The 27,589-nt window shown below is 39.8% G+C and overlaps 1 protein-coding gene across 3 annotated transcripts; it reads right to left on the reverse strand.

Moving 5' to 3' along the window:
* Nucleotides 1-395: 395 nt before the first annotated feature.
* IQCE (IQ motif containing E) lies at nt 396-26,911 on the reverse strand. 3 transcript variants are annotated; one of them, XR_011338610.1, is made up of 23 exons: nt 26,847-26,911; nt 25,044-25,091; nt 24,347-24,389; nt 23,723-23,863; nt 23,297-23,428; nt 22,283-22,353; nt 21,478-21,591; nt 20,768-20,818; nt 20,174-20,244; nt 19,880-19,952; nt 19,418-19,467; nt 16,623-16,780; nt 16,094-16,149; nt 15,580-15,788; nt 14,688-14,792; nt 13,835-13,937; nt 11,674-11,769; nt 10,937-10,960; nt 9,782-9,877; nt 8,674-8,804; nt 7,843-7,976; nt 1,701-5,151; nt 396-729 (listed from the first exon to the last, which is right to left on the reverse strand). XR_011338610.1 is itself a non-coding variant. In XM_069870456.1 (22 exons), exons 1-22 carry the CDS (start codon nt 26,865-26,867, stop codon nt 5,021-5,023), a joined length of 2,043 nt encoding a protein of 680 aa, XP_069726557.1. In that variant the 5' UTR covers nt 26,868-26,911; the 3' UTR covers nt 396-5,020. The 3 variants fall into 3 exon arrangements, 2 of the variants coding, with proteins under 2 accessions (XP_069726557.1, XP_069726556.1); XM_069870456.1 differs by having other exon boundaries at nt 396-5,151; nt 7,843-7,961; XM_069870455.1 differs by having other exon boundaries at nt 396-5,151.
* Nucleotides 26,912-27,589: the final 678 nt, after the last annotated feature.

A 27,589-nucleotide genomic window follows, 5' to 3' on the forward strand; every position in this document is an offset into this window, starting at 1 on the left:
GCGCTTTCCCAGCAAAGCCACATTGTGGGGGCTTTTCTCAGGTGACTTCTCCCAGCTTGAAAGATTTCCCTTGAGTGGAGGTGACGTGAACACACATCAAGGTCTTCATCCCTTTCCTCTAAAGTCCTCCTAGGGACTTTTTGGTTTAAACGAAGAATAGCCACAACCAGGGCCAGCATAAAAAGCTTTAAGGAAACTCAGAGAAATTACATGAAAAGGTTAATGCCGTCATTTCCAGTCCTGAGGCAACATTCTCTCTCCCTCCCTCTCCCTCATGTTCTACCGGTCTTTTTATGCTTGGCGAGTTCCAGGGAAATGGGTGGGAGATGTGGAAATCCTACTGCAAAAGCACCTGCCCGCTACTTTCCCTTCCCCAGAGAGCAACACACAGAACATTCTATTATTTAGTTAATTGCAAAGAAACAATTACAAAGGAACTTGGCAAATTCTCTCTAATCACAGACAGACTCATTGCAGTTCAGTCAGTTCAGCAAATTAGCAAATAAGTGAATACAAAAAGGAAAGAATAACAGAGCTCAAATTGCACTTCGTTCGTTTGTTTTGTCACTCATAGTTTCTGTTTAATTATTTAAGATATTTCTTCACAACATTCTAGTACACTTTGTATAATAACGAAGGCTTACCAGCATAGAAATGCAATACATGACTATTAAATATCTGTTGGAGAAGGAAGAAAACTGCCAATTCTGTGTGTAAATTATAGAAAGCCTGTTCAGAAAAAAAATCCAGGTTAGATAAACAGAAGGTTCTGCCACAATTTGTATAATATACAAATAAGATTTTTGCTAGGTAATGACAATGCTAAGTAATGTTTGCACAGAATATTGTAACTTGTACTACAGGCATCCACGGTCAATCCTCATGTAGTAAAAGCTGTTCTAATTTTCTGTGCATATAACTAGAGGCAAAGTCTCTTCTCTGCAGAGCCGATGGACTGAGGAGGGGCAGAGGAGCAAGATCCAAGTGTGATATTATCTGGCTGACAGCAAGGGAGATAAGACAGCCCTTTACAACAGCACGGTGCCCCTCATAGTTCTTCCCAGACCATTTTGAGCATCAAGATTTTATGATACATTTATTTGCACTACCAAGAACAGAAGCCCTAAAGGGGCTTATGTGGCACGGAGCGCAAAGTGTCTTTGCAGCACATTGGCAAAACCCCTATCAAGTATTAGTGGAGCTGTTGCAGCCGGAGCAACATCGTGAGAGGGGAGGTTTTCTTTATACACAGATTCAATGGGAGGAACGTGAATGCTTTCCTGGAGACCAGAAAAGATACACACTCAATCCTCTGCCTATCTGCAGCACCACCAAACCCTCACACAGGGAGAGCTCTGTGGCCCTAGCAAGTTCAAATGCTGGTTATCCATTCCACACCATTCCTACAAAAGGTTTCTGAGAAGTATTCATCAATAATGTATTTAGGCATGAACAATTACTACAATTACTCATTTTGCATCTTTTATCTGAATTTCACTGGGTTGGGAAGCATGACTGGTGCAACCAACAAGCACAGAGCACAACAACAGATGAAAAGGCATAAATGAAATTTGCTGTACTCTGCACAAAACCAGTTACTTTTGAGAAAAAGGCACAACTTTTCATTATAGAACTGCATAACAAGTTTTCATTTCTGAATAAAACACCTGAAGCCAAGACTGAAAGCGAAAACCCATCACCTCTTTCAGTTCCACATTTTTAAGAGCTGCCTTGTTGCCATCAGCTCAGGAAAAGAGTCAGAAGTAATGGGTCAGCCTAGGTGCAAAAGGAAAACATGAAGGGCAGGGAGCAGAGGCCAGAGCAGGAACACAAACACAGCACCTGCAGCAGGAATGCACGAACAAATCATTTGCAAATTTCAACTTTATTTGAAATTTCAACAACTAGGAGAAAACACACTGCACACTTTTAAAAGATCCCAAAATAAATTACATAAGAAACTTGCACAGTTCTAAATATTAAAAAGATCATTAAAATTAATGGCACTTTCAGATAGCAGGATTAATCCTTTTCCATTTCAACTATATTAAAAGTTGCTTGTGCAGGGATTATTTTTATAGCTACCCAGAAAACAATACAGTTTTCAGGTCCTGATGCCTCAGCAAAGATTTACAGGCATAGGCACTTAAGGGCAAAAGGAGATCAAGAGTGATAACACCCCATGAAAGTCAGAACCCTCTATTCACACATGATCTCTACTGTAAATTGCAAAAGGTTTTAAAGCAGGCAACATTAACCCGTATCAGCAGAATGGGAAGTGTGCTGGTAGATTATGCAGGTTACAGTGGAGTTTAATTTTCATTCAAGACCTTGACGCCTCCACAAGGTTACTACAGAAAATGTATTTTCTTTCTGCAGAAGACTGATATTTCAGACACTGAATATGTTTCTTTTCGTTCTATATTCTCAAGCTTGAGCCACACTGATTTTTACCGTCCTCTGCTCCTTGTTAAGGAAAAACGCAATTGATTCCAAAATTAATTTTTTTCTTCCATCACTATTCCATACTTCCCAGATTTACAGGTGCTGGCATTCAGACAGATAACCACAGAATGAAACCCAGTGCCAACTACAGCTCCTCTCATAGAATCACAGAATTGTTTAGATGCATTTTCACTTGTCCCAGAAAACGTTTGCCCATTTTCACTCCGATTTCTGTCTGTGCCTTTAGGTCATACCAAGATACTATCTTTCCTTTGTCCCAGAACCTGCCTATTTGTGTGCCACTGCTAGTCACGTGCTCAGCTACAACACAAATCTTTCTGGTCTTTATTTACTTCCTAATACTTTCATATTGATTATTACAGCACAGGAAAGTAAAAGAATGCAGTCTTCAATATATTTGCTGTCCAAGTGTTTCCTTATAGGATAACAGCTAGGTAGGTATTTTATATCAGTCTTTGTCCTGGCACACTACCTACTCTCCCCTTAATGAGTTAGAGTTCTCAGCTCTAGTTACTCCCTGGAGGTATCCATGACAGGATCACAGTTACAGACTGGAAATATTATACATAAACAACTCACTATGGCTCTGCTTCTGTTTGTCAAAATGACTCTTTAATAACACGACCTCCAGAAAACGTGGGAAGCAGGTCTCAGCTTCTGCCAAGAAGCCATCCCTTTTATTCCTTTATTTTATATATTTTTTTATTCTTTCTGCAGATGACAGGCACGTGACTGAAGTACCAGCAGGAAAAATTTACCCCATGGGAGTGTAAATGACATTCTTCAGACTGCTTTGGGTATGGAGAGCTCCCAAAACTGCCTTTGGAAATAGCACAGGCAGCATTTCCACTGATGGGATTAAATGAAATCAGCTGCATTGTGCTGCAGCCATCCAGTTTCTCTTTGGCTGCAAGTACTGGCATGAACTACGATAAGCCTCAGATAGTGCTTCATTGAAATCAGAGAACCGAGACAGCTCTGACTTATTAGTATTCTGTGAAACAGTGGTGACTGATTTTTAATTTAAAAAAGAAGAGCAAAAAAGTGATAAAAATCTTATATTTAAAAGTGTGCTTTCTGTTTACAGGAGTCCTTATTACTCCTTGATGACCAAGAAACCATTAGAGTCTTCACAAAGAATTCACTGTGTGGTTGTAAAATTAAATTTTTCTTTCAGTAAATATCATATAATTTATCTGGTTCACCTTAAAAACCCCCACACATTGTAATGCCTATAAAGAACGTCGGCATGATAGCAGGACCTACAACGTCCTCCCTTCCAGGGTACAGTGCGTAAAGGACCCCTCTGACTGTATTCTCCTCAGCCCATTGTGTCTTTGGTCCTTCTATGAACAACAATATTCTCAAGTGTTATTTTTGGATATTATAATCCAACCTACCACTTCTGTTCCCAAACCAAAGTGCATGGGTTAGGTTTTCTGTATCCAAATCCCTATCCCTTGGAACAGAACTGGGAGTGCACGTGCTTTCCAGCAGTCATCCCTGTAGTTTTACCTAATGACAGACGATGGCTCTATATTGTGATCCCTCTCACAGCCTGTGACTATACTTAATGTGCACTCATGGTGTATATATATAATATGTGCACATGGGAACTAGTACTGAGAAGAGAGATCAACAACAGCAAAGCAGCATTAGACTTGAAACCCCTTAGAGCTCAGTGTATGAGCAATCTAGCTGGGTGAAATTTTCAGACAGTTAGGCTAAAACAGGACATGAAGCCATGCATCATCTACATCAAACATGTTCATGTATTAGTGACAACCTTGCATAATCCACTCATATTTGTGATACATTAGCAGGAAAAGCAGTCACACGGACACTCTTCACAGAGCACTCCTACTATTACGCACCTTCTCTGACAAACACAAAAAATTGATTACGTGATTGGACATTGCAAATACAAAATGATACTATGCATGTGACAGCAAGTATACTTGGAAAAAGCAATAAATAACAAAAACCTGCTGATACAGTAGGCCTAGAGTAGCCCTACAATAAAGAAATGGCCTTTACGAGGACTGCACAGACTCTAAACATTTGGTTTAAAAATAAACAAAACATATTAAAATGTGATACAGTAAAATTTTTAAGTAGAGAGGTCCTGGTAACAAATACAAGCTGTTCCTCTTCAAATACACAGGCTGAAAATCAGAGCCACATCATTAATCACTTTCCGATTAAATGAAGTATTTTAGTTGACCTGAAACAAAACCTTGTTTGACATGAAATAGCTTAAGGCCTTATCACTTTCATTTAAATGTGGCAACTGAATTTACAATTCTCATTGTGAGACCAAACAATAAAGTATTTTGTTTTAGTTTTTAAATCCATACTCTGTCTGCGTAACAGGAGGATAAGGCTAACAGTCAGTGGCGTTAGCCACAGTCTGCAGAGACAGCTTATCAGACAACTACTCATTCATAGCTGAAATAATGACAACTGTCACTAAAAAGGGGCTGATATTCCCCTCTTTTTTCTATTTTGTTTGTGAATCGAATAACTCGAGATCACCACGACCTGTTATCAAAACTTAAAAGCGAGCGTAGTTTTTCTTCATCTGCAACAAAGGAGAGACAATGACAATATCATCAGAGTCGTCTGAGTGAGCTTCATCCACAGACAGAGAAGGAGTAAGCTGCGATTGCTTCTCAGAGGACCTGGCTGAAATAATTACAAAGGAAACAAGGTCATCAATAAACAACATTGACAACAACAAGCCCTCGTGGGAAGTGTAATATTCTCTAAGCCATTAAGCTTGCAGAATTACCTACAGTTATGAATACCTCTGGCCTATCTTTCCCTCCATATAAATATTCCTGTTCCTCTTTAATGAAAGAGCATGCATGGCAAGCGTTGAGTTGACATACTGACAACACATGATTTGTCTTACTGTCTTTAAACCTTTGCAAGAGGTTACACACCACAAAGTAAAGCAATTCAATACTGAAGTCATCTCAGGTCATAAAAATAAATATTATTAGATGGCCAGTAAAGGAAAAACAGACTCAAGCTAGCTTACGCTAAGCAAAAAAAGCCAGAATGAGAGCTTCAGTCAGACATAGAGGCAGGAAATGGAAATCAGGAATGAAAAAAAGACTGAAAGCTCTCAGTGACTGTCTTTCATCCTTAGATCTGTAAAGCAGCATAAATACTATTCACATGCTGTACTACCCTACTTAATGACAATAAAACTGGTGACTACACCATGGTTTGGTTTTTTCCTTTCGTTGCTTCTTTGCTCTTTTTCTGGGTGCGTAGTTCTACGCATCCCATGGATTCCAACATTTGAAGAAATATTCAGGGCATGAACAGGTAGACAAATAATGATTCCAGTAAATACTGGAAAATCAGAGGGACAAAATGGATACATACAAGGCTCCTAACATCTGATGAAGAGAACCATCAGTCTGTATCCCCTTTGCAAGAGATATATGAACTAAATGATAACAGCTATTAATACCTTCTAGCACAATATCCTCTCCTCAGCTATTAATACTTCTAGCACAATATTCTCCCCTCAGGTCTGCTTATTTTTCAGTTTAAAATATCAATTATCTGAAAACACTGTCTCCCAGAGAAGAAAACAAATCAAGATGACCTGTGGCTGAAAGAGGAAGCAGACAAATAAGAAGCCATACGCTGAGACTTTAGCACCAAAATGAAAGGGAAAATGGAGGGTGCACAGAGAATATTATTTGGGGAGAAGAACAGACATGCCATAGATCTCAGTAAAACAACTGAAAAAAACCTCCTGGTATGCAAGAGCAACACAGCAACTGGAATGTGGAACAAAGAAAGGGGACCACAACCAGTCCAGAAACAGAAAGTGAGTGACAGAGAGGCTGTGAATGGAGAGGAGGAATGCAGGGAGGCCATTACATTGACCTCAACCTACAGAAGCAAACACACACACATGACTTTCTACTTCAGTGAAATTCTTCTCGGCATCAGTAAGATGTCAGTAAACTGTCGGCATCAGTAAAATAACATAAGAGTTTTGCAGGAAGATTTATGAGCCAGTAATTCTGGTGATAATGATGAGCAAAGAGAACTTCTAAAAGCAGGCATGATATCTAGAAGACACCACTCCAACAATAAACAGACACTATATATGAAATAGCTTAGTATTGTCTAAATTACTCTTGATTATATCCTGTGTTTGATGTCTGAGATTTTCTTGTCTTCATCTTCAGAGTGACAGCTTTCTTTGTGCTTGTGAAGGGGTAGGCACTGACTGGACTTAAGGGTTATATGTAAATTCATTATGATTTAAAAAAAGCCTCAAATTAAGCTAACAATTGTATCCAGAGTGACTAGAGCAGTATTATAGAATCACAGAACCGTAGAATCTGTATTCACAGCCCTTGCAAATCTGGCTCATTCCCCACATCATATCTTCGAGAAACGGCCTCAGCTGCTCACAGCAAGCTGAGTAAGTCCACAGAGAGTGTCAGCTTTTCACTGACAAAAAACAAGTGTTTCTGAGGTCACACTCAAAGTTGCTCTTCTTTTTCCAGCTGGCCCACAAAAGCCTAAAATATCCCACTCTGCATAGAACAAATCTTTTTCAGTTAATTTTTAACTCCTTCAAAGCCACATGTTTAGGGCTGTCTTATCTGCATCGTTGTTTTGCCTTTCCTACTCAGTACTTCTAAGATACTTTTAAAAGCCTCTTTGGCTTTCGCTCTTCTTCTCACAGGCAACAGTGAAGAACTCAAGAAGGAAACCAAAGGGTGTAAGAGCCATAAAGGGCAGGCGGACATTCTTCAAGTTTGCGTTATAGCAGTACTAGTTGGCAAGTTTATCCAGGACTTCATTTTTCCCCTTACTGCAGCAGCTGAAGACTGCTGAAAAAACGTGACTAAATACACACGGCTGGCTAGGATGCTTCTTTTTACCAGATGTCTGCCCCCTTCAGAAAATAAGTCAGGACAGTGAAAACGATCTTGGCTTGTCTATGGCTTTGGGCCCAAAATGTAGTGGAAAGTACCATACTGCAGCTACAGGGCTGGGGGGACTGAAAATGAAGTAGAGAGTCAATGCAGGGGAACTCCATGTTCCTTGAATAATTACTGCTCACACCAGAGAGAGACCTTCCAAACCACAGCTGTGACAGACAGGCAAAGCACTGTGGGGAAACTGGTACCAATAGTGCCAAAGCTTTTAGTTTTTATTTAAGGGGTTGCATTTGCCAGTATAAGCAGCATGTCATCAATTTAAAAGAAGACACACACACAGAGTACAAGTATACATTTACAGATGTCTCTGTGTGTGTAGACGATCTCTACAAAACTCTGTGCGCACCCACCCAAAAACTGACATACTTTTGAACACCGAGGGAAGCGAAATTACCGGGAAGAGATGACATGAAGACTGAAGGAAGTCTCTGGAGTGCTGCTGAGACCGGTTTCTTCTCTGTAAGGTAACCTGCAGAATCTGCTTTCTCACTTGGTGCGCTGGACACAGATGGCCTGCAAAAAGACATACTGCACAGCATGAAGCACGGACTGGGAATCGTGGTCTGTCTTCAGAGGGCATGCAGAAGTTTCCTGTGTTGCTAGCCTCCAAGAGGTAAAAGCTTATCGCCTGTAGAAGTGAACTCAGACACTAAAGCGAGGCAACAACTATGTAACTCTCCCTGTAACCATGACAGCCAATATTAAAGACTGTCAGAGCACTAAACCCTGGAGAGAAAGGAAGTATTTTTCCAGACAGTCACCATAAACCTAGGCAGTAAGCAAATCACTGTGTTCCTCCTGAGCTAAGTTACTAGGCTGCATGCAAAGTGGTAATCTACCTCTTCCCTGTTCTTCATCCACAAAAACCTTAACTTTTACGTGTCAGTGCTTGAGATTCTATTACATTAAGTGAGTGAACCAGCAATCAAGTTTGACAGCAACTGCAATTTAATTTTTTTTTTTCCAAAGAGTGATTACTTTACTTTGCTTTTCTCCATTGCTATGGAACAGAACATGAAACTGGATATGGGAAGACTACTGCTGCAAAAAGAAACCCTTTGGATTTTCTCATGAGCAAACTCTCCTTTGCCTTTGTTGGAACAATGGCCTTATCCTCCTTTTCTGCCAAGGAATCCACACTAGAACTCTAGAAAGTGTGACTCCTCTCCTGTAATAAAAACAATTTTGCTACTGCAAGTTGCAGAAATATCTATTTTTCACTTACCTCTCCTCAAGCAGTGCTGTGCGTGCTAAATGAGCCCTGAAAATGGACTGGATGAATGTCACAGGCTCATCTTTCTCCCCACAATCAGAAGACAAGTTCAAGGAGTTCAACACAGGAGACGTGCAGGAGATCTGCAAAGCATCAGATTAAAGAAAACTGACCTTTCACAGATTGCCCAGAAACTTGACAGAAGGTAGTAGAGCAAATATTTCCACCTTTTGGTCTGCCACCTTTAAGGTTCTATAAAACTAAATAAAATACTAAAGCAGGAAATACAAATCTGTTCATCACACAAGCTTTGAAGCATCTGTATCCTATTAATGAAAGAGTAGACACCTGCAAGGAAAGCTCATTTATTTTCCTTTGAAAGGTTTCCTTCAAAAGAAACCTTTCGAAGTCAAAGGAGGAAAGCAGCTTTTCTGATGGATATATCTTCTTCTTGTATCAAGTACTCAGACCTGGGCCAGTTTACTGAAATAGAAGTGCATGCAAAGTGCAATCAGATGGACAATCTTGATGGAGAATTACTAACTAAAATTTAGCTAAAGGTTCAAAGAACGTTCCTATGAGTTGGCAAATTATTTAGAGAAATTCACAACAAAGGAATGTGGAGCAAATTTGACATGACAGAGGACTACAAGTCTTTGGCTGAGCATGGCACATGCAAGATTCCTTTACTTTTCAATCCAATCCATCAAAGATGCTTTCCAAAGTCATATTTCTGAACTTCAGTGACACAGGTTCATCTATTACTACAATGATTCAGTGAACAGTTGCTCTCAAGTATAGTGTTCCAAAGCACTCCAAATTAAAGAGCTAAAAGGTACGTTAGTAGCTGATCGAAGAACCAGAAAAACAGATGAGACCTAATTGCAGTCCATAATCCAGAGATGTTACAGGTTTACTTTTAAGAACAACTGAACTAAAGAAGATGGAAACGAAGGTTAGGGAATGAGCTCAATATCTTTCTAGAATTACAGTGGTGCAGCCAAATCACGCATTAAAACATCACTGTGTGATTCAGAGAATTAAGTCTAGAAGTACAGTATTTTACACAGCAAACTAAACAAAACGGGATGCCTGCACACTCATTTGCCCCAACAATTACCTTGTTGTGAGATTTTGCATCACGCATCCTGTTATTCAGTAACACTTTCTGTCGAGCTAAATGTCCTCTGAAAGCTGCCTGAAGCATAACAACTCCCTGGCATAAGAAGAAATAAGTAGATGTTAGCTCCTTTGAAAGGTGCCAGTTATAAATTAAAACACAAGTCCAGGGGGAAGAAGCACACAAGGAAAATAACTGTTCCCTGTGCAATGGAAACTCTTTGATGTGTTGATATTTTCTAACATTTAGGAGTTACGCACACATCCTCATTACTTCACAGGTCCTCTGCTGCAGCTCAGAGAATCCCCGGTCTGTGACAATCCAAAGACGTACACCCCCACGGTTTAAATTCAACCTAAGAGGTGTGCATGATTGATCCTATCAAATGCAGTGAAGCTCTAGCTGCCAACACTAGCCTCTATTTCACAAATAGAGCAACATACTTCTATTCCAAGGTTAGATTCTGGCTATTCAGTATGCTCTGTGATGCTCTGGTACAATCAGAATTCAAGCCAAGTCTGGCAGACTACTGTGGTGATCACATTGTGGTGATCTCTCCTCCCTACAGTATTTTACCAAAAGGTAATCAACAAAAAGAGACTAGATGAGCAGACGTTTGTGCCACACAATTAGAATTTGTTCTGCTTTCTGAAAGTAGGATTTTTAATGTTCTGGAAGAAACAAATATAAGAAACAAAAATCTTCATGCAGAACATTTATGGAAAAGCAACAAGTTTGTCTAAATCAATTTCATCATAATAGTCAAATGTTTCTCCTGAGTGAAGTCTCCAAATTCCTTCTTCAAAGACTCATCATAATGAAAAAGAAAGCATTATTATTATTATCTAATATAGATAAAGCTTCCTGTCTATTTGTATCAAATTTTGTTCAAAATTTACAAATATATTCGTCTTGCAGAGGGTACCACGTACAGAAAATATAAAACCAAAGGGGGAACTATTTGACAAGACATGTCAAACAAAGCCCAGGACGTCAGAAGTAAGATCATGAGCCAACCTCAAGAACACACGTGATCTTGGTACAACAGTTTATATCACAATAAAATCCTCTTCAAACATAGAAGTTATTTATTTGTGCTTTGATACAAATTAAATCTCTGTTACTTTTTTGTTGGATGTCATAAAAGACACTCACCTCATCCAGAGCAATTTCTTCTTTCTGAAACAAAAAAAACCCTAAATTAATACCACATATATATACAAGCTTTATCTAATAAAGATTTTTCAAATTTATCGAACAATTAAAATACACAGAAAATATCTGTTGCAACTTCCCTTTGAAGGCTCAAACAACAAATTTAAGGCAAAAAAAGCTTTTAATCTTTGAGAGATGCGTGGATGGTTCTTTTGTCTTTAGTTTCCTAAGAAGCTATTAGAAGACCCACCTCACACCATGTATCTTACATGTGGAAAAAGCAGCATTATGCTGTTGCCCACAGAACAAAATTGAAGCTCAATGCTTTTTTTCTAGATAATTTTGTCCTAGTTGAGTGTAACTCAACACATTCCGTATTATTTGGAGGATTTCTGCAAGTGGAATTTAACTTCTCAATCATACTCCAAGGAGGCAACAGCAGCAGTGCTGCTTCAAGCAGTGCTTTGCGCTTCCTCGGTTACTCTGCTCACCCAGGCTCCCTCATTCAGGAACTGGCTGTCCTGCAGCAGAAACAACACGGTAGGAGGGAGTAAAGGCAAAAGAAGCAGCAAGGAGGACTTGAAAAAAAGCAGTGTAAGAGAAGATAGTGGTAAGGAATCATACTGGGAGGCCTGTTACAGCTCCTGGGAGCCTGGCAGCAGTTTACTGTAGATGCTAAAACAAGAGTAAGACTCAGAGAAGGATGTTCTCACTGCTCCCTGACAGGACAATCTCACCTTGTTTCGATACGTCTTCCAGTGTCGCTGGATGATTTTGGCTGCTCGTTCCTTCGTGTGATCTTCTTTGCCCTTAACTGCGCAGACTGGTGATGACTGCAAAAGAGATTCTTTCATTTAGTACACTAAAGATGCAAGCTGGAATTCTGTGAGGGAAACAGGCTACAAATGACTCAGAAAAATCAACACCAGAGTTGCTCGTCCTACCTGCAGGTTGGAGGGAAGTTAAAGAGGAAACTCTGTTCTGAATATTAGTCACGTTCAAATTCATCATCACCATCTAGATGACTGTTACACTGAAACACATTCCTGTCTCCGTTTTAGCTGTTAGCAGAGCATGGGAATGGAAAGGTTTTCGTTTACGCATACTTCCATTGCTATAGCACTGCATAGAGAAATAAAAGCTCCAAAAGTGGAACCTACTGCTTTGTTGATCAGAAATGGTTTTAATGTTGTTGACAGACTGAGGATAAATGTCAAGATACCTAATTTTGCAACTGTTAAGTAAAGACTAGTATTAATTAACCAGGGAGCTCTCTAATGTCTTATCCTGGCAACTGTGGCCTTATAATCACCTCCTTACGTTTACTAATGAGCTGGCCATCACACAACACTGACAAGATGGAAAGCTTGTGTAAATTAGTGTAACTCTACTCTACCATCTTGAAGAAATCCATTACAGGAAAATGAAAGAAACCAAAAACAAAACAAGATTTTGCTCCAGTTAGTTCTTCTGAGGTGCGGCTGCATATTCCACCTCTCACCATCTGATCCTTTCGATTCCTAGTTATCCCATATTAATTGTCATACCTCATTTGCCAAACAAAAGTTAACAGCAATTTTAAAAGACTAATTTAATTTGTTGGTGTAAAATTTTTACACAGAAGAACAAGATATTTCATACTCTGAAAAAATCCTCTTGATTCTGTGAAAAGGATTTATTTATAACCTAAAAATGCTAAGTTACAGGCTTAAGTTCAGCAAACTGATCATGTTATATTAAAAATGACAACCTGTTATTAAAACGAAAAATTGGTAGGAACTTAGCGATAATTACAAATAATAGGAACATTTCAATAAATGGATGGTTACTGGCCAAGAATGTATATATATAGCCTGCAGAGGAAAAAAAGGAGCTATTTGTTGGCTGTTTTTAAAGACTCAAGTTATTTGGTATTCAAAACATCATCTAGTATCCATCAGCCTAGAACACACAAAAAACAAATCTAAAGAATTGCACAATGTATCAAAAACCAGCACCCTCTTAAGCTAGTGGACATTTTTATTCATATTTTCACTACAAGTATTTCAGGGTCTATTTATTTTTAAGTACAAATTATCAAAATCCCCAGTAATATTTTTAAACTAGTTTTTAGTAAAATGAGATTAACATTACCACATTGCATCTGAAAGCATATCTGGCAGTGCCCATCCATCTTCACTGGCCAGTTACAAAAACACTTGGCAGAGGGATGGAAGATTGCAAAGAAATCAAGCTCAGTCATATTTCACAGAAAAAAAGCCCCAACTGATTACAGAGCCCCACTGAAGACTGTATAGGTTTAACACATGTACAATTATATTTATTAGCTACTGGAAAATCCAGAAAGAGGAGGTTATGGATACCTCAACTCTAGAAAAACTTCATTTTCTCTGATTCTTTACTCAAATATGTTGTCACCTAATCGGCATAAATATCATTGAAAAGGGGTTTTTGTCTTTTGCCTCTCTGCTAGTGAGCACAATTACCCATGATTCTATCCTTTAGCTGTCAACTCCTACAAGACCTCCTCCCTCTACAAAATTGGACTGAAATTAGCTAATGTTTTCAGATGTTCTAAAAAGAAATAAGCAAAATCACAAATCCCTTCTTTTTCTTAGAAAGTAAGACAAAAAAAACCCCAACCACCTAAGAGTGTAAGCTTTCTGCAACATTCTACACCAAACAAGAAAAAAGTGATGTTGAGGCAGATAATCATGGAGAACAGCTCCAAAAACAAACCCCAAAGTGCAGTGGTAATTATTGAAACAACTTAGCAATAAGTTGATTCTGAATCACTTAGAATCTCTACAAGATTTGATGCCTCTCTGAAAAGACAAAGCTATTTAGACTGTCAGCTCCATTTGCAAGTTAGATGCACCAACAAAAACGTGTCTGTACCTCATTAAGCTTTTCCATTGTATCTTCTGTCATCTGTGTCTTCTCCTCCTCCAGTTTTGACTCCATGTTCCCTACTTTCTGTGTCAAATTCTGGATTTCTTCACTACGGTTGGAAAAGCAAAGATATTTATAGCTAGAAATTTTATGGTTTTCCTGCTTTGAAAATACTGAACCTATTTGAAAAGATTTGGTTGGTTTGCTTTTTTGAAAGGCTGAAGTGGGAAACTGCTCAGGATAACATGATACATATAGCACAGACATGTAAAAAATTCTCAAGTTGTGATAGTGTAGCCTTACGTTAAAACTGAAAAATAAAAGAACCACCCAAACACTCCTAAGGTTACAGTGGTGCCCTTGATACCATTAACAATGCATCTAGATCTGATGAGTGACAAACATGTAACTGTAGCAAAGTTCTTTCTTACAAAGAAATAATGAAATCACTTTTCGTTCACAACTCTTGCACAGGGTTATTAGCAACAGTTATACAGAATACATGAAGTAAACGGAATGACATTGGCAATAGTCTAGAAGTAAGAGCTAAGGTAAGGTAAAGATACTAAATATTTTTCGTAAAAAGTCAAAAATACCTCTGAGCTTTCTTTTTCCATTTATCTTATTAATTTTCATTACAATTTCATCCTTATTTTTACTATACTTCTTAGTCTTCCACTTCCTCTAAATCAACTCTATAGAATTCTTCTCCCAGTAACTCACTCCGTCCCTATAAAACGTTTCTGCTCCAATGAATTCCCAGCCTCCTGTAGTTCAAATGAATTCCTATGGATTTTGAGCCTCTTGAAAAGAAAACTTTTTTTGGCACTGAAAGATCTACTAATACAAAATATGATACCTTAAAGTCTGATCTTCTGTACTCTTTTCTTCCACCTTATTCTGCCACTTCTGCAGCTCCAGCTCCACTTCAGCCTTTGCCTGCAGTAACTGCTTGATATCTAACCTACAAGAGTATAAGAAAATCTGAGCAATACTTGACATTCATACTTTAACAAAGTAGGGGATTTTTGTTTAAACTTCTAAATAAAATTGCTTTACTCAGATTTGCAATGTAACTAAGTGTTTAATTTTTCCTTTTAAACAAAATGCCAGCATACATTGTCCAGAAAGAAAAGCCTCCTTCACATGCTCTCGTGTTTGTTCAGAGGCGAGTTGACACAGGAGGCAGTGTCTTATCAAAAACACATAGTTGTGTGCACATCTCTGCTCATGATCAGATTAACCTGCCTGCCCTTATGCACCAACACACCAAACAAGTCCAAGCCATACAAACTTCAAATCAACTGTCTACTGTGGAGAAAAGAAGTCACAGTGCCTCACACGGCAGAAAGGAGGCTTAAATGCAAAAAGCGGTAGATCAGAACACATCATGCTGAAAAAAACAAGACAAATTTTTAAGGCAAAATTCTGCAAGAAGTGCTGTCTAAAGTGACATATAACCTTTCAAAGGCTTTTCAGTGTGGCTGGCAAAAAAATATGCCTTGAAAAATGTGTAACAAACAAGCAGATATTTTAATTTTCCATCCTCTCAACTAACTTTTTTTGTGCAATGTGATTTCACAACACTAGTAGGACTTGAAGCAGCTTCTGAAATACAAGCTGAAGGGATTCTCAAAATTCATTTTCTTGCTGGAAGCGTGAAGGACTTATTACATCATTTCACAATGCGATAGGAAACAAATAATTCACATCTGCAAAAGAACATCATCTCAAACATGAGTCACACTTACTCTTTATTGAGTAGGAGATTTTGAAGTGCCTTCCTATCACTCCTTAGTTTCTTCACTAGTCCTCGGAGGCGATGACATTCCTCAACGTGGTCTACCTCTTGAGAGGCCGGATGACCCAGGTCTGCAGAAGGTGAAGACGACACAGCAAGTAACTGTGATGACTCACTCTCTGCTGATGATGCCCTGGTGTTCTCTATGGCACATACTTTCTAAGCAGGATAAATTTACACAAAAAATACAGAAGAAAAAAGAAGAAAATTAAATTTAGCATGGAATTATTTTACATAGGCCATGAGAACAGATCAAATGGAAGTTAATTATAAAATATGCATCTATAGGTAACAAGTAAGAGAAAAAGAAAAAAGGAAGGAAAGGCACATGGTACAGACACCAGTTTACACATATGAGCCAGAATGCAAAAGGCTGAAGCACTACACGCCCTGAGCACAAGCCAGTGGTTCTGCATTTTCTGCTCAAAGACAGGTAAAATGGCCACATGATTATGAATACTTACTTTTTCTAATTCCGAAATCCGCCTCAGCAGCCTCTGTTTGCTCCATTCATTATAATCTAAATACAATAATGAAGATTTAAACATCAAACTAGATCAGTGAGTCAACATTGTTCTTGCTTTTTGAAGTCTAAAGACCTCTGAACCCCAACTTTAAAATACGCAGCAATTAAAAGATGAGAATGATCTTTAAATATCTGACTTCTGACCAATTAGCTCAGAAATCAACATGAACCATTCACATTCATCAGTTTTCAAGAACTGAAAAGTAGTTTTCCAGCGAAACATTAAATCCTTAGGTGATTCCAGTCCAGAATTCTCAAGGGCAATAATAAAGGAAACAGGTCTGATTGGAGCAACATACCCAGAAGCCATAAAGAGAGACTCCTATTAGACAGTTATCAGTCTAACCTTTGCCCTTCCTGAATCTTCACCTTCCTTATTTCTACCATGGTAGGGTCCTGCTCTCAAACACATCTTTCAAACATACCTAAATCCCTTGCCCCAGGTTCACCAACTTGTCAGCACATACTTTTTCTTTTAGTGGAAGGAGAAGAATCGCTCAGCACGTGATCTAGATCTTCTTTCAGCCTCCGATTCTCATTCTGCAATTCCTTGATGTTCCTGGATAATTTCAGGACAGCAGCATTCAGTGCCTTTAGTCGTTTTTGGGTATCTCTGCCCTCTGTACTTGGAAATCGGGTGAAGACAGAAAGTTAACTTAAAGGCAGAGATCAAAGAAGCAGTATTAAAAAGAGCGGAAGAGCCTCACCTATTCAAGTCAGCTAAGTTAACTCTCTCAACTCCCCCAGTAGCATTTTTCAACATTTTTACTTGAGGAGTCACCTATTCTTTTAGGGGAAGGAAAAATGCAAAGACCTTCTTGCGCAACACTTTCACAATTGCTTTGAGTCAAGGAAAGAAGATACATTGAGACTCTGAAAGTTCATTTATTACTTTTACTTCCTACCCCACTCTATTTCATTAATGCATCAACAAGGTCACTTGTAGGAGTTTTACTTATTTGGTTTTCTACCTGTTTTGTTAACCAACTTTATAAAGCTTTACTAGCACTCTATGGACCTCTGAGTCAAAAACACTTATCTTCAGTCAGTTGGGAGACTCCATCAAAAAACTGTTCAGCACAGAAAGCCAACCTGCGTGCTCTGAATTGCTTTCTTCCACTTAACAAACAGATGGGAGATTGAGAGCAAGAGAGGGCTATACACAGATGGAATAACTCTCAAACAAATCCAACACAGAACGCTGCTCTAATGTAAAAGAATCTACTCCTGTGAAAGTAAACCCCAGAGAAATTTCTTTCTTCATTTAAGAAACATTTCAATCAATATGAGATTTGAAACAGATTTGAAGAATACAGCTAACATTGATGCGATGGGAATAAAAGGCATCAGAAAAGGGACAGCCTGCTATGTGTTAAAACTTTTAAATATATTACAGTGATTTTGCCTTTTTAATTTTTCTAAAAGAAGGGGGAAGAAATCTAAGCTTCTAGATGTGCAGAGTTGTGAAGATTGTTCACAAAACAGATTTCTAGTGAGATTAAATACTTGTTCTTTATTGCTATGAGAAAATTCTTAAAAACTTAGTTCTGGAAACAAAGTTTTGAGGTAACTGACGGTTCTACTTTTGGACAAATGCCACTGCCAATGACAATTGCTGAACAGTTTGTGAAGGAATCTTACATCCCACCCACCAATTACAAGGTAAAGGTGGATACAAAGTCTACAATTAGGGTATCAGAGTGAAAAGCTGAATCTAATCTACCTTTTGGAAATTAAGAGGAAATAAAGACATAAAACCAAACAAATAAGGCTGTCCAGATGTCATTGATGACTACTCATACAGCTGTCCCAGGCAGGAGGGAGAAGAAAAAAAGTAAAAAAATAAAACACAGCACACCACCAAAAATGGGAAATAACAGAAATTATAGAAAACACAACCATATCATTGAGTGCCATTATTTCAGGCTCATCAAAACTTAAATGAAAGAATTACAGACCATTTAGAGGACTTGAAAAGTTGCCTAGTTCCTAGCTACAATTAGATACTACAGCTCAACATATAAATAAGAATTCAGCATTAACACAGAAAAAGAGGAGCTACATCCCAGTCACTTCAGCCAGAAATAATGTAGATAAGCATTGTGAAAGAAACACTATCCTATAACTCTTTCTGTGTGCCAGAGTCATGACCTTCAACATCCTTTATCATTTCAGTGCTCAGCCTCTCAAGTAGAGACTGACAGCAACATAATGGAGAGAGACTGCACATCACTTTTTTGAGGCTATGAATAAATAAGGACAAGGAAGAGGCCTGATGACTCCCTTTCACCTGTAAATAAATTGGTTGTGATGGCTTACAGCTCTGACAGGCCAGCCACTACGTGTCTGAGACAAAAGAGATGGGTTGTTTTAAAACAGCGACAAAACAAATTGCTGTTTTCAATCCACAAGAGAGGGTGAACTAGGGAAACACAACTAGTATACATAATGACCCACAAAGAGTTCTCCTATGTTTCTATCAATCTAAATAATCACATCCAAAACTAAGACAGTTACTTCTACTTAACGCTAGGAGGGCAAGCACATTTTGAAGTGGTTTGGTAACAAATTTTCCAGTCCCACAAGACTATCACCCTCTTCTCAGCATGATGAACAATCACTTGCAAAGATGCTTTTACTTTGCTCTCTTACTGGAGCTTTACCTTTTGACTTTAATTTTTATTTCCTTTATAGACCATCTACCCCATAACCATGTATACAAGTATGCCCACATGCTAGTGACAAGCACTAGTACGAGCTTCTCTTACAGTGCCTTAGTAGCGCCACTCATGGATAGCTCACAAAAGCTACCGACTTGTGGATCTGCCCCTCTGTACTGCAGAACAATAATATGTTTACTCCAAAATGCCTTCTTTGCAGAATACACCCAACTGACTCAAGATTAAAGCGCCAAACATCTAGTGAGTTTGTTTCAATCACCAGTGATGTCAAAATAGGTGCGATTGTGGGGGAAGATGGATTTTATTTAACAGAGGTACATTTTCAGAGCTTTCAGGTACTTTATAAATAGCTGTAGTATTTTTTCCACATCCACAAAATGATCTATCTACAAGGGAAAGTGTGAATAAGACACATGCCAAAGCTGTGAAGCTAATCAGAGTAGTACCAAAAAGCAAATTCAGCAAACTAAATGACAAAATAAATTGTTCCCATGTAGCTGTTTTCCACCAGTTAAAGTAGTATATGAGTGATTTATCAAACATGTACACACAAACATTTGCCTTCAAAGAATTAAACATACTTTTTCCTCATAGTCTCAGATTTTGCCAGGAGGAGTTGGAGACGATGAATCTGTGAAATACGAAATATAGATTCCATTAAGGAGTTGGTTGTGGAAGCTGACATTGCTAATACAACACACTAGTCCATGAGGTGAAAAAAAAAAACAAGATCTTTTGGGGAGTAGCAGAGTCAATGATGCCATCACTGACAATCAGCTACTGTCACACTGCCTTACACCTAGACATTACACTTAGGCTAGCTGCTTTATTTCCCCTTTTTGGTTAACACAGCTCATAGAGGAAAAGAAAAGGGGTTTCAGTACATACAGTTAGAGGTATGAGAATATCTATGAAAATGGGATTCCAATGACAGGTGCAGCTAGGCTCTACGAAATGTAAAACATTCCATTTATACATTTATACTTTGACTCAACAACTGAGCAACTTCCTCTTACGTGCACTGAGGAACCTCTCAGACATACCTCTTCATAGCAGGTTTCCAAGGATATCCTCATTTCTTCCAAATTAGTGTTCTTCATGTCTGCCTGGAATTTGCTGAAAAAAGAATAATACAAACAAATAATCCAGTCACACCAGCAAAGACACAAGTACTTGTTGGCTTACAATTTATGGGCAGGTGACATAATTGCTAATAAATTTTCAGAGTTCATTAAAATGTTTTAAGGAACAGAAGAATACAGATGAAAAATATCACAGATTTCAAATACCCTTTGTTATTTCATTCAATATAAGCCTTCACCCCCAGAAGCTCTTACTTAATAGTGTTGTCTTTCTCCTTGCACTGTTCTTCTAGCTTGAGAATCTTCTGCTTTAGTCCACTAACCACCTACAGAAAGAACAAAGAGCTCATGAGTCCTAGAACAATCCCTCTCTTCGCAGAAGTTGTATTTCTCCATAATTTTGCCCTGTCATTATAAATTGTACCTAACCAGATATACTTATTCCTCCATTTTTTGGTAATTAGTAAATCATACGCATGTATGCAATCCTGTAACAAAGAGAATACTAATGAAATCAGATCCCTAAGTTATATCTGTGGTAACATAACCAGCTTAATTTATGTACAATCATTAAATAACAACCAGTCTGCCTATTACCCTGCTAAACTCAAAGCAGCCAATAGAGAAAATACTCCCAAAGCAGATTCAATATAGTGACAAAGGCTCCCTACAATAATGTTAACTCCAGATCTTTGTTACTGTTTTATTTAACCTGACTAAAGTAACAGTTATATGTGACTCCCCAATTGCTTAGTCATTCTTAATTTTATTTGCTTAACCCATAATGTTTCAGCTTGGCAGAAGCAAAACAGGAAATGTGAAGGTAAAAGGTAAAGAAGAAACTATTACCCATCCATTATCAGTCTTCTTTTCTGACAAAGCTCGTGCCAGCTCAGATCCCTGCAAGGTAAGACAGATAAAGCAAATGACCCACCTTGCTTCTTTATTCTGCTGGCTCTTTCCACAGAACTTCCTAACCTAGTCATCTCCACAGTCATTTCACAGTCCAACAGCTTAAGTTCTGAAGTCCTTAAGCTCATTCTTTTATATTAGCACACTTCTCCCAAGATGTAGATCTTCACACAGAAAATGACAGCCATAAGGAATCTGGTGAAATTCAGGTCTTCTAATTCTGACCCTAAATGCTTCTTAGCTGTATGATCTGACAATAAGGCTTATCTTTTGCTCCCTGGTTCAGGTGTAAGGATTGCACACATTGGTCACCATGCAAGAGGTCAACTCTCTTCTACTCTCAGGCAAAATATTCAGGAAGTGGGCTTCTAAAGAGACAGCATTTTAATTTTAATTCAGAAATTAAAAGTATCTTCGCTAAATAAGCTTATTTGCAAAGCATGATGTGATCTTTCTTTGAACTGAGCTGGAATGGTGAGCACAAAACTGAAATCCCTTCACACCAGCCAACTACCTCTCATATTCAAACTCATCATTCTCAGAAGCCAATCACGCTACACAGAGTTCTGAAATCTAGAGAGACAAGAGAAGGATCACGCTGCTTAGCACTCTTTTGCCCCACTTTTATCCTCCCAAGAAATAGTCACCCTGAAAGGATCCAACAGTTGTTCAATCTGTTTATTCTTTCTATTGTTCTCTTCTTCAAGTCGACGGAGCTTAGTTTTCATTAGATCTCCCTCATTTTTCTGAGCTTGTATTGTCTAATAGAGGGGAGAAAAATTGTAACCACATTTCAGAAACAGAAACACACTGAGTTTTCACATGGAAACATGTTTAGATGTCAATAACAATCCAATTATGATGATCAGGATGAAGCAAAAGAAAAGAAAAACACCACCACATTGCACCAGGGCTTACATAACGGAGGTGACAGGCCATAGATAAAATGAAAAGGTTTAACAGAAAGGCAACTTCACACAATCTTCACCAACCAAGATATCTGCCTATAGGTATCCCTAGTGTTCAACGTGCCCAGTCCTCATCTTTCATAAACTGCACTAAACTCAACTGACAAATTGTTAAAATGTGATGGGTAGCAGCCAGGGGAGGGCAAAAAACAACAACAAAAAAACCAGCAGGTGGAGGAACAAAGAAACCAAATACAATGAACCTTTTCAGTGTCCAGCTAGGGTCATGGCTGGGGCTCAGGACTGGGTATGCTTCAAGGCTTCCACATCCAGCACTCAGAAGTATCTATCACACCATAAGAACAATGAAATTGCCTTAAACAGACACAAGTATAGTTAAGCCTTACAGTACAAATGCAAAAAATAAAATTGGTGGATGTCCCAGTTGTAGATGCTAAAGAATTCTGAACCAATAAGGCCTGGGCATCTGCAGGTGGAAGGAGTGACACTATGACTTCGTATGTAAATATTGGAGAGACTGTACCTTTTTAAGTTCTATAATTTCATCATACATATCTTCTTTTTCTTTGTAGTCAGGAGTTCCAGGAATGTAGCCTACAAAAAAAAAAGTAGATAAAATAAGCAGATCTGAAAGAGATGTTTTTAGCTCACCAGAAAGAGCTAAAAAATTTAAAGAAAAATATCTAGAACAGCACCAAATTGGAAACAAGGCAAAGAAATTAATTTTAGAAATGGAGGCAAAATGGAAATGTTACTGTATGAAATTTCTGCCAGATTTTACAGCAAACTTCTCCTAATTACTTTTCTCTGGTGCCAGATTGAAATACCCATCTCAAGAAACATACTTGACAGAAGACTGCAGTCTTCGCATCCCAACAAAGAAATTGTTTACAAAACATTTCAAAAAGATGTCCAGGATACATTTTTCTATTTATGTCTGATGTATAAAACCCTATCATCTTTTAAAGTTGCCAGAAACTGTGTATTACCAGTAACAGTATAGGTGTAATTTTAGATGGAAGTGGGATTTTTAAGTTTACAGTTCTCCTTCAGGAAAAACAGGGTAAGAGTTCTAAGTTTTGCTTTTCTCATAAAACTCAACTGATTTTATTATCACAACCACGTGATAAAACACTTTCTAGAGAAGAAGTAAAAGGAGTCAATTACACAGAATTTCAGGCAAGCAGATGGTTTCTATCAATGGTTTCTAAACTACATTTTCCAAAGTCACAATAAATTGTCTACAGCTGGCCCACTAAACCATATTATATTTGCAACGTTTTCAGCTGCAAATGCATGGCAATTTGCAAAAAGTTCTGAAAGCTAATACTGATTCATTGCCTACAAATCTGAAACCCCAACTGTATTCAATTTAGAAAACTCAGAAATCTCATGCATCATATTTTGACACGTATATTTCAATAGAAGCTAAACTGAAATGGCTCTTGCTTTACTAAAGCCAAGATCTTAAGCAATGTGCATTTTTACATGGAAACAAGATCATTAACTTTTATCTACCACACCATTACATATTTACCATTACTGGAAGAACGAGAATGTTTTGGCTTCTTCATTCCTAGAGCTTCCTTCAAATATTCTGGAGTGCTACTAGAAATGTTAGTTCGCATATGGCTGATGTCAGCTTCTGATTTTAGAGGATGGCTCATTCCTGCCAACAAAAAAGGAGCAAAAGTGCAAAAATCAGGGATAATTGTGAATTATATTTGTGGATTTATTCTGAGCAAATGCAACATAGAAAGCTCCAGATGCTGTTAATTATTCCCTCTATAAATTCCAATGCTCGAGATCAGATAACTCCAACCACCAAATTAAATAATAGTGAAATGACTTCCTATGTAGCCTATAAACAAAGACAAATCTATCTTTAAGAGTTTATATGTTTTAGGCTGCCCACAACACTGAATTTTATCCATATATGCAGATAAAGTTTCTATACCAGTACCTTGTTTGATTGAACCCAACCACATCTGCCTTGGATTTTTCACAGCTGCACCCTCAAGATGTGCACTGCCTGTTCCCTGCAGAGATCGCCAAACTGCAGCTTTTTTAGGATACAGTTGTGTGCTAGAGCTGTACGGAGACTCTATAATAAAAGAAAAAAATTCAGCCTTGCCTTAAATGCTCAAGGTCACAAAAATACTTTCTGTCATGTGCTTCAGTACTCCCAGATAAAGTCCTATGGTTTATAAGAATTTAACAGCATAGAACATACTGGCTCATATGGAGCAATGGGACATTCACCTAGGAAAAAAAATCCCCACAATAAAGAAAAAGACAAAGAGAAACTCAGAATGCTTGCCGTTAGAAGGGATAACATGAGAAGAAAGTAGTTAATGCTGGAGAATTCAGACTTACAGCTAAGCCATAAACTTCAATATTGAGCTTATAAGAGTCTAATGTCACAAGTTACAAAACAAATCTCAGATAGGTGTGCTCTGTACACACCAGTGCATAACTCTACACAGAAAAAGATGTTGTTTCAAGTAAATCTCCCAGTTCCTGTGTCCCAAAAATCTGTCTTGTTCTGCAATAACAGAAGCAGAAGAGAAAAATTTGAAACACTTACTTGGTGACTTTGGAGGCTTGTGAAGGATTTTCTTCTTTAGCTTCTGGAAGAGAAAAAGATTTTTTTATGTATTTAAAAGATTCCACTCTTCAAAGATTTCAGCATGTAATCTCAAAATTTGCTTCAATTTCCGTTTTGTGAGAAGATCATTTGTTCTAACAACACAAAATATTCTGTGTAAGAAAGAAAAATAGCAGCATTAAGTATACGCAGATTTGGCCACAGCAATGTTCACCAGAACTCAAGTGGTGCCTACCTAAGCTTTATGCTACAGATAAAAAGTAGTCTATGCTCAGAACACCAGGACCATTCCCATCAGTATTAAATATGAGTAGCAGCAAATTTAAGATGATCACAGAGTAGAGCCTGATCTGTAAAACTTTTCAGCTAAAAGGAATACTTTCTTAACTTTATTAAAACTCTGTACAGGGATTACTGAGGCCTGTAACTTGACAGAACAGCAAAATGAAGTCAAATATCATTTACATCCCCCAGTACCGTGAATTTAGAAGCCAGAAATGCATCTGAACCTAAAGGAGGGTTTTGAATCAAACTGAGTTGCAATAATATTGTCAGCTCTCCTCTCTGAAGAGCATCTTACTGATCAGGAGGCATCACGTGGATGTGCTGGGCGCAAGAACACACTGAGAGGCCTTTCAAGGCATTCACCCACAGTGTGCAGTTAATAATAACTCACCATTTCTGCATCCGATTCACAGGTTATCACAGACAGGCTCTCATCTCCCTGGGAAACAGAGACATCAATTATGACATTTGCTACTAAGTAATTGGTGCAAGTCCAGAAAACTTTGCACCCTATTACTATCAGAATAAAGTTTAGGCGCAAAGGGTAAATCCATCACCATCGTTGCAAAAACCAGCACCATTTGCTTGAAGACAAACGTTCTGCATGATAGAAGTGCAAGTCACTGCAGACTCAAGCCACAAAGAATTATGCACTTCAGCGCATGGCACTACAACAGCTGAACCTTCAGGAGCCCCATCAACCCTGGTGCTCGTTCTGCATGAATTTCTTCACCAGTAAGAGCTATACAGCAACTCATCTATCTGTCCTATTCAATACTTCTTTGTTCCTCCCTTGCTATGGCATCATTCCATAAACTCAACTGGAGGAGTGATCAGGCTGAGAAAAAAAAAAGGAAACCAAGGCATCAAAACCAGTTAACTTTTCCTCAGACTGAGTCAGCAACTTTCCCTCCTTCTGAAATGTAAGCATATCCCCAGCAGAAGGAAAGTCACCAGTTTGCTTTCAAGTGATCTGACTATACGTTGCCCTCAGAGAAAGAACATTTTCACTTGGAGCTCACAGCTGCAGCACCATTCCTGGAAAGATGCAACTTGCCTCCGTGAGAGGCAGAGCCGTGCAAAGTGTGTTTGAGAACCCTGGCTGACAGAACAGGAGCAGAGATTGACAACAGCAGTGCAAGAAAAAGAGCTTTCTGTGCCAGCAAGCAGGTAGACATCTCACACATCATCCCATATAGTTTTTAATTTCCTGAGGAACTATTCCTTGCAGCATGCTAATTAGTTTTGTTATTTTGAAGGCCTTTTTATCACTCAGGGAGATCTCTCTACCTAACAGCAGATATATCAGTTAGTTTCTTCACCAAGAGAGTGGTGAGACACTGGAATAGGTTGCCAAGGGAAGTCGTGGCTGCCCCATCCCTGGATATGTTCAAGGCCAGGTTGGATGGGCCTCGGGCAGCCTGACCTAGTGAGATGTGACCCTGCCCATGGCACGGGGGCTGGAACTAGATGATCTTTAAGGTCTCTTCCAAGCCTAACTATTCTATGATTCTATGAATCCGAGAATATGGAAAGTGTCCAGTCTTGATAGGAGACAGAATCATAGAATAGTTCGGGTCAGAAGGGACCTTTAAAGGCCATCTAGTTCCAACCCCCCTACCACGGCCAGAGACACCTCCCACTAGCTCAGGCTGCTCGAGGCTCATCCAACCTGGCCTTAGAATCACAGAATCACCAGGTTGGAAAAGGCCCACCAGATCATCGAGTCCAACCATTCCTATCAAACACTAAACCATGTCCCTCAGCACCTCGTCCACCTATTCCTTAAACCCCTCCAGGGAAGGTGACTCAACCCCCTCCCTGGGCAGCCTGCCTTGAACACCTCCAGCGATGGGGCAGCCACAGCTTCCCTGAGCAACCCGTGCCAGGGCCTCACCACCCTCATCGCGAAGAAATTTCTCATTATGTCTAGTCTAAATCTGCCCCTCTCCAGATTACAGCCATGCCAGACAACGAAACATTCACGGGGATATAAACATGCAATAACAAAAACGCTCAAACCCTTGGAAACCTTCGCAGTCCCTTTGTTCCTGCAAAACAGGCCCAACAAGAGCCTCCTACGACAGGCAAGGAAAGGACACGGGAGGCTCCCGGCAAAAGGCCTCAAATCCCCCACCCGGCTGCCGAGGGGAAGGGGACGAACCGGCCATCCCCGCCGCCGCCCGCTCCTTACCAACTCCCCCTCCCGGGCCATGGCGGGAGGGCGGCGGGGAGGCCTCAGGGGACAGGTGCGAGGCCTCGAGGGGCGGGAGGGCGGCGGGGAGGCCTCGGGGGCGGCGGGGACCGCGGGCCGAGCGGCGGCGGCGGGGCCTGCAGCGAGCGCGGGCCTCCGCCGCGCGGCACTTCCGGGTTGCGGCTGCCATGGCAACGAGTCACGCGGCAGGGAGGCGAGGCCAGGGCGCTCCTCCCCCTCCCTCCCCGGCCGCGGAGCGCGAGCGCCCCCTGGCGGCCGCGGCGAGGACGGCGCCCGGCGGGGCGAGAACGGGGGAGGCCGAAGGGGCAGCGGGCGGGGCCGTTCGGCGCCCCTTCCCGGGCACCGGAGACCGGGACCGAGGGCACCCTCTGCACGTTTGCTGGCAACCGAGCTGTGCGGCGCTGGAGGGAAGTGGGGGGCACCTGGAGAGGTGGGGCTGTGCGAGCCTGGTGGAGTTCAACAAGGCCGAGGCGCTGCACGTGGGTCAGGGCAATCCCAAAGACAGGCTGGGCAGAGAAGGGATGGAGAGCAGCCCTGAAGAGAAGGATTTGGAGGTGTTGGGGGATAAGAAGCTCAGCGTGAGGTGGTGATGTGAGCTTGCAGCCCGGAAAGCCAACCAAGGTCCTGGGATGCGTCAAAAGAAGCGTGACGTGCAAGGTGAAGGAGGGGATGCTGCCTCTCTGCTCTGCTCTCCTGAGACCTCAGCTGGAGCCCTGTATCCA

This window comes from Phaenicophaeus curvirostris, chromosome 16, assembly GCF_032191515.1.
Source record: "Phaenicophaeus curvirostris isolate KB17595 chromosome 16, BPBGC_Pcur_1.0, whole genome shotgun sequence".
NCBI lineage: Eukaryota > Metazoa > Chordata > Aves > Cuculiformes > Cuculidae > Phaenicophaeus > Phaenicophaeus curvirostris.

Coding starts and splice junctions, on each gene's coding strand:
- IQCE (XM_069870455.1), bottom strand. CDS start 26,867: ATGGCCCGGGAGGGGGAGTTG. Junction 16,150..16,622: donor TCCTTCCACTAAAAGAAAAA/GTATGTGCTGAC, acceptor TATTGTATTTAG/ATTATAATGAATGGAGCAAA. Junction 10,961..11,673: donor GGAAGACGTATCGAAACAAG/GTGAGATTGTCC, acceptor TTTTTGTTTCAG/AAAGAAGAAATTGCTCTGGA.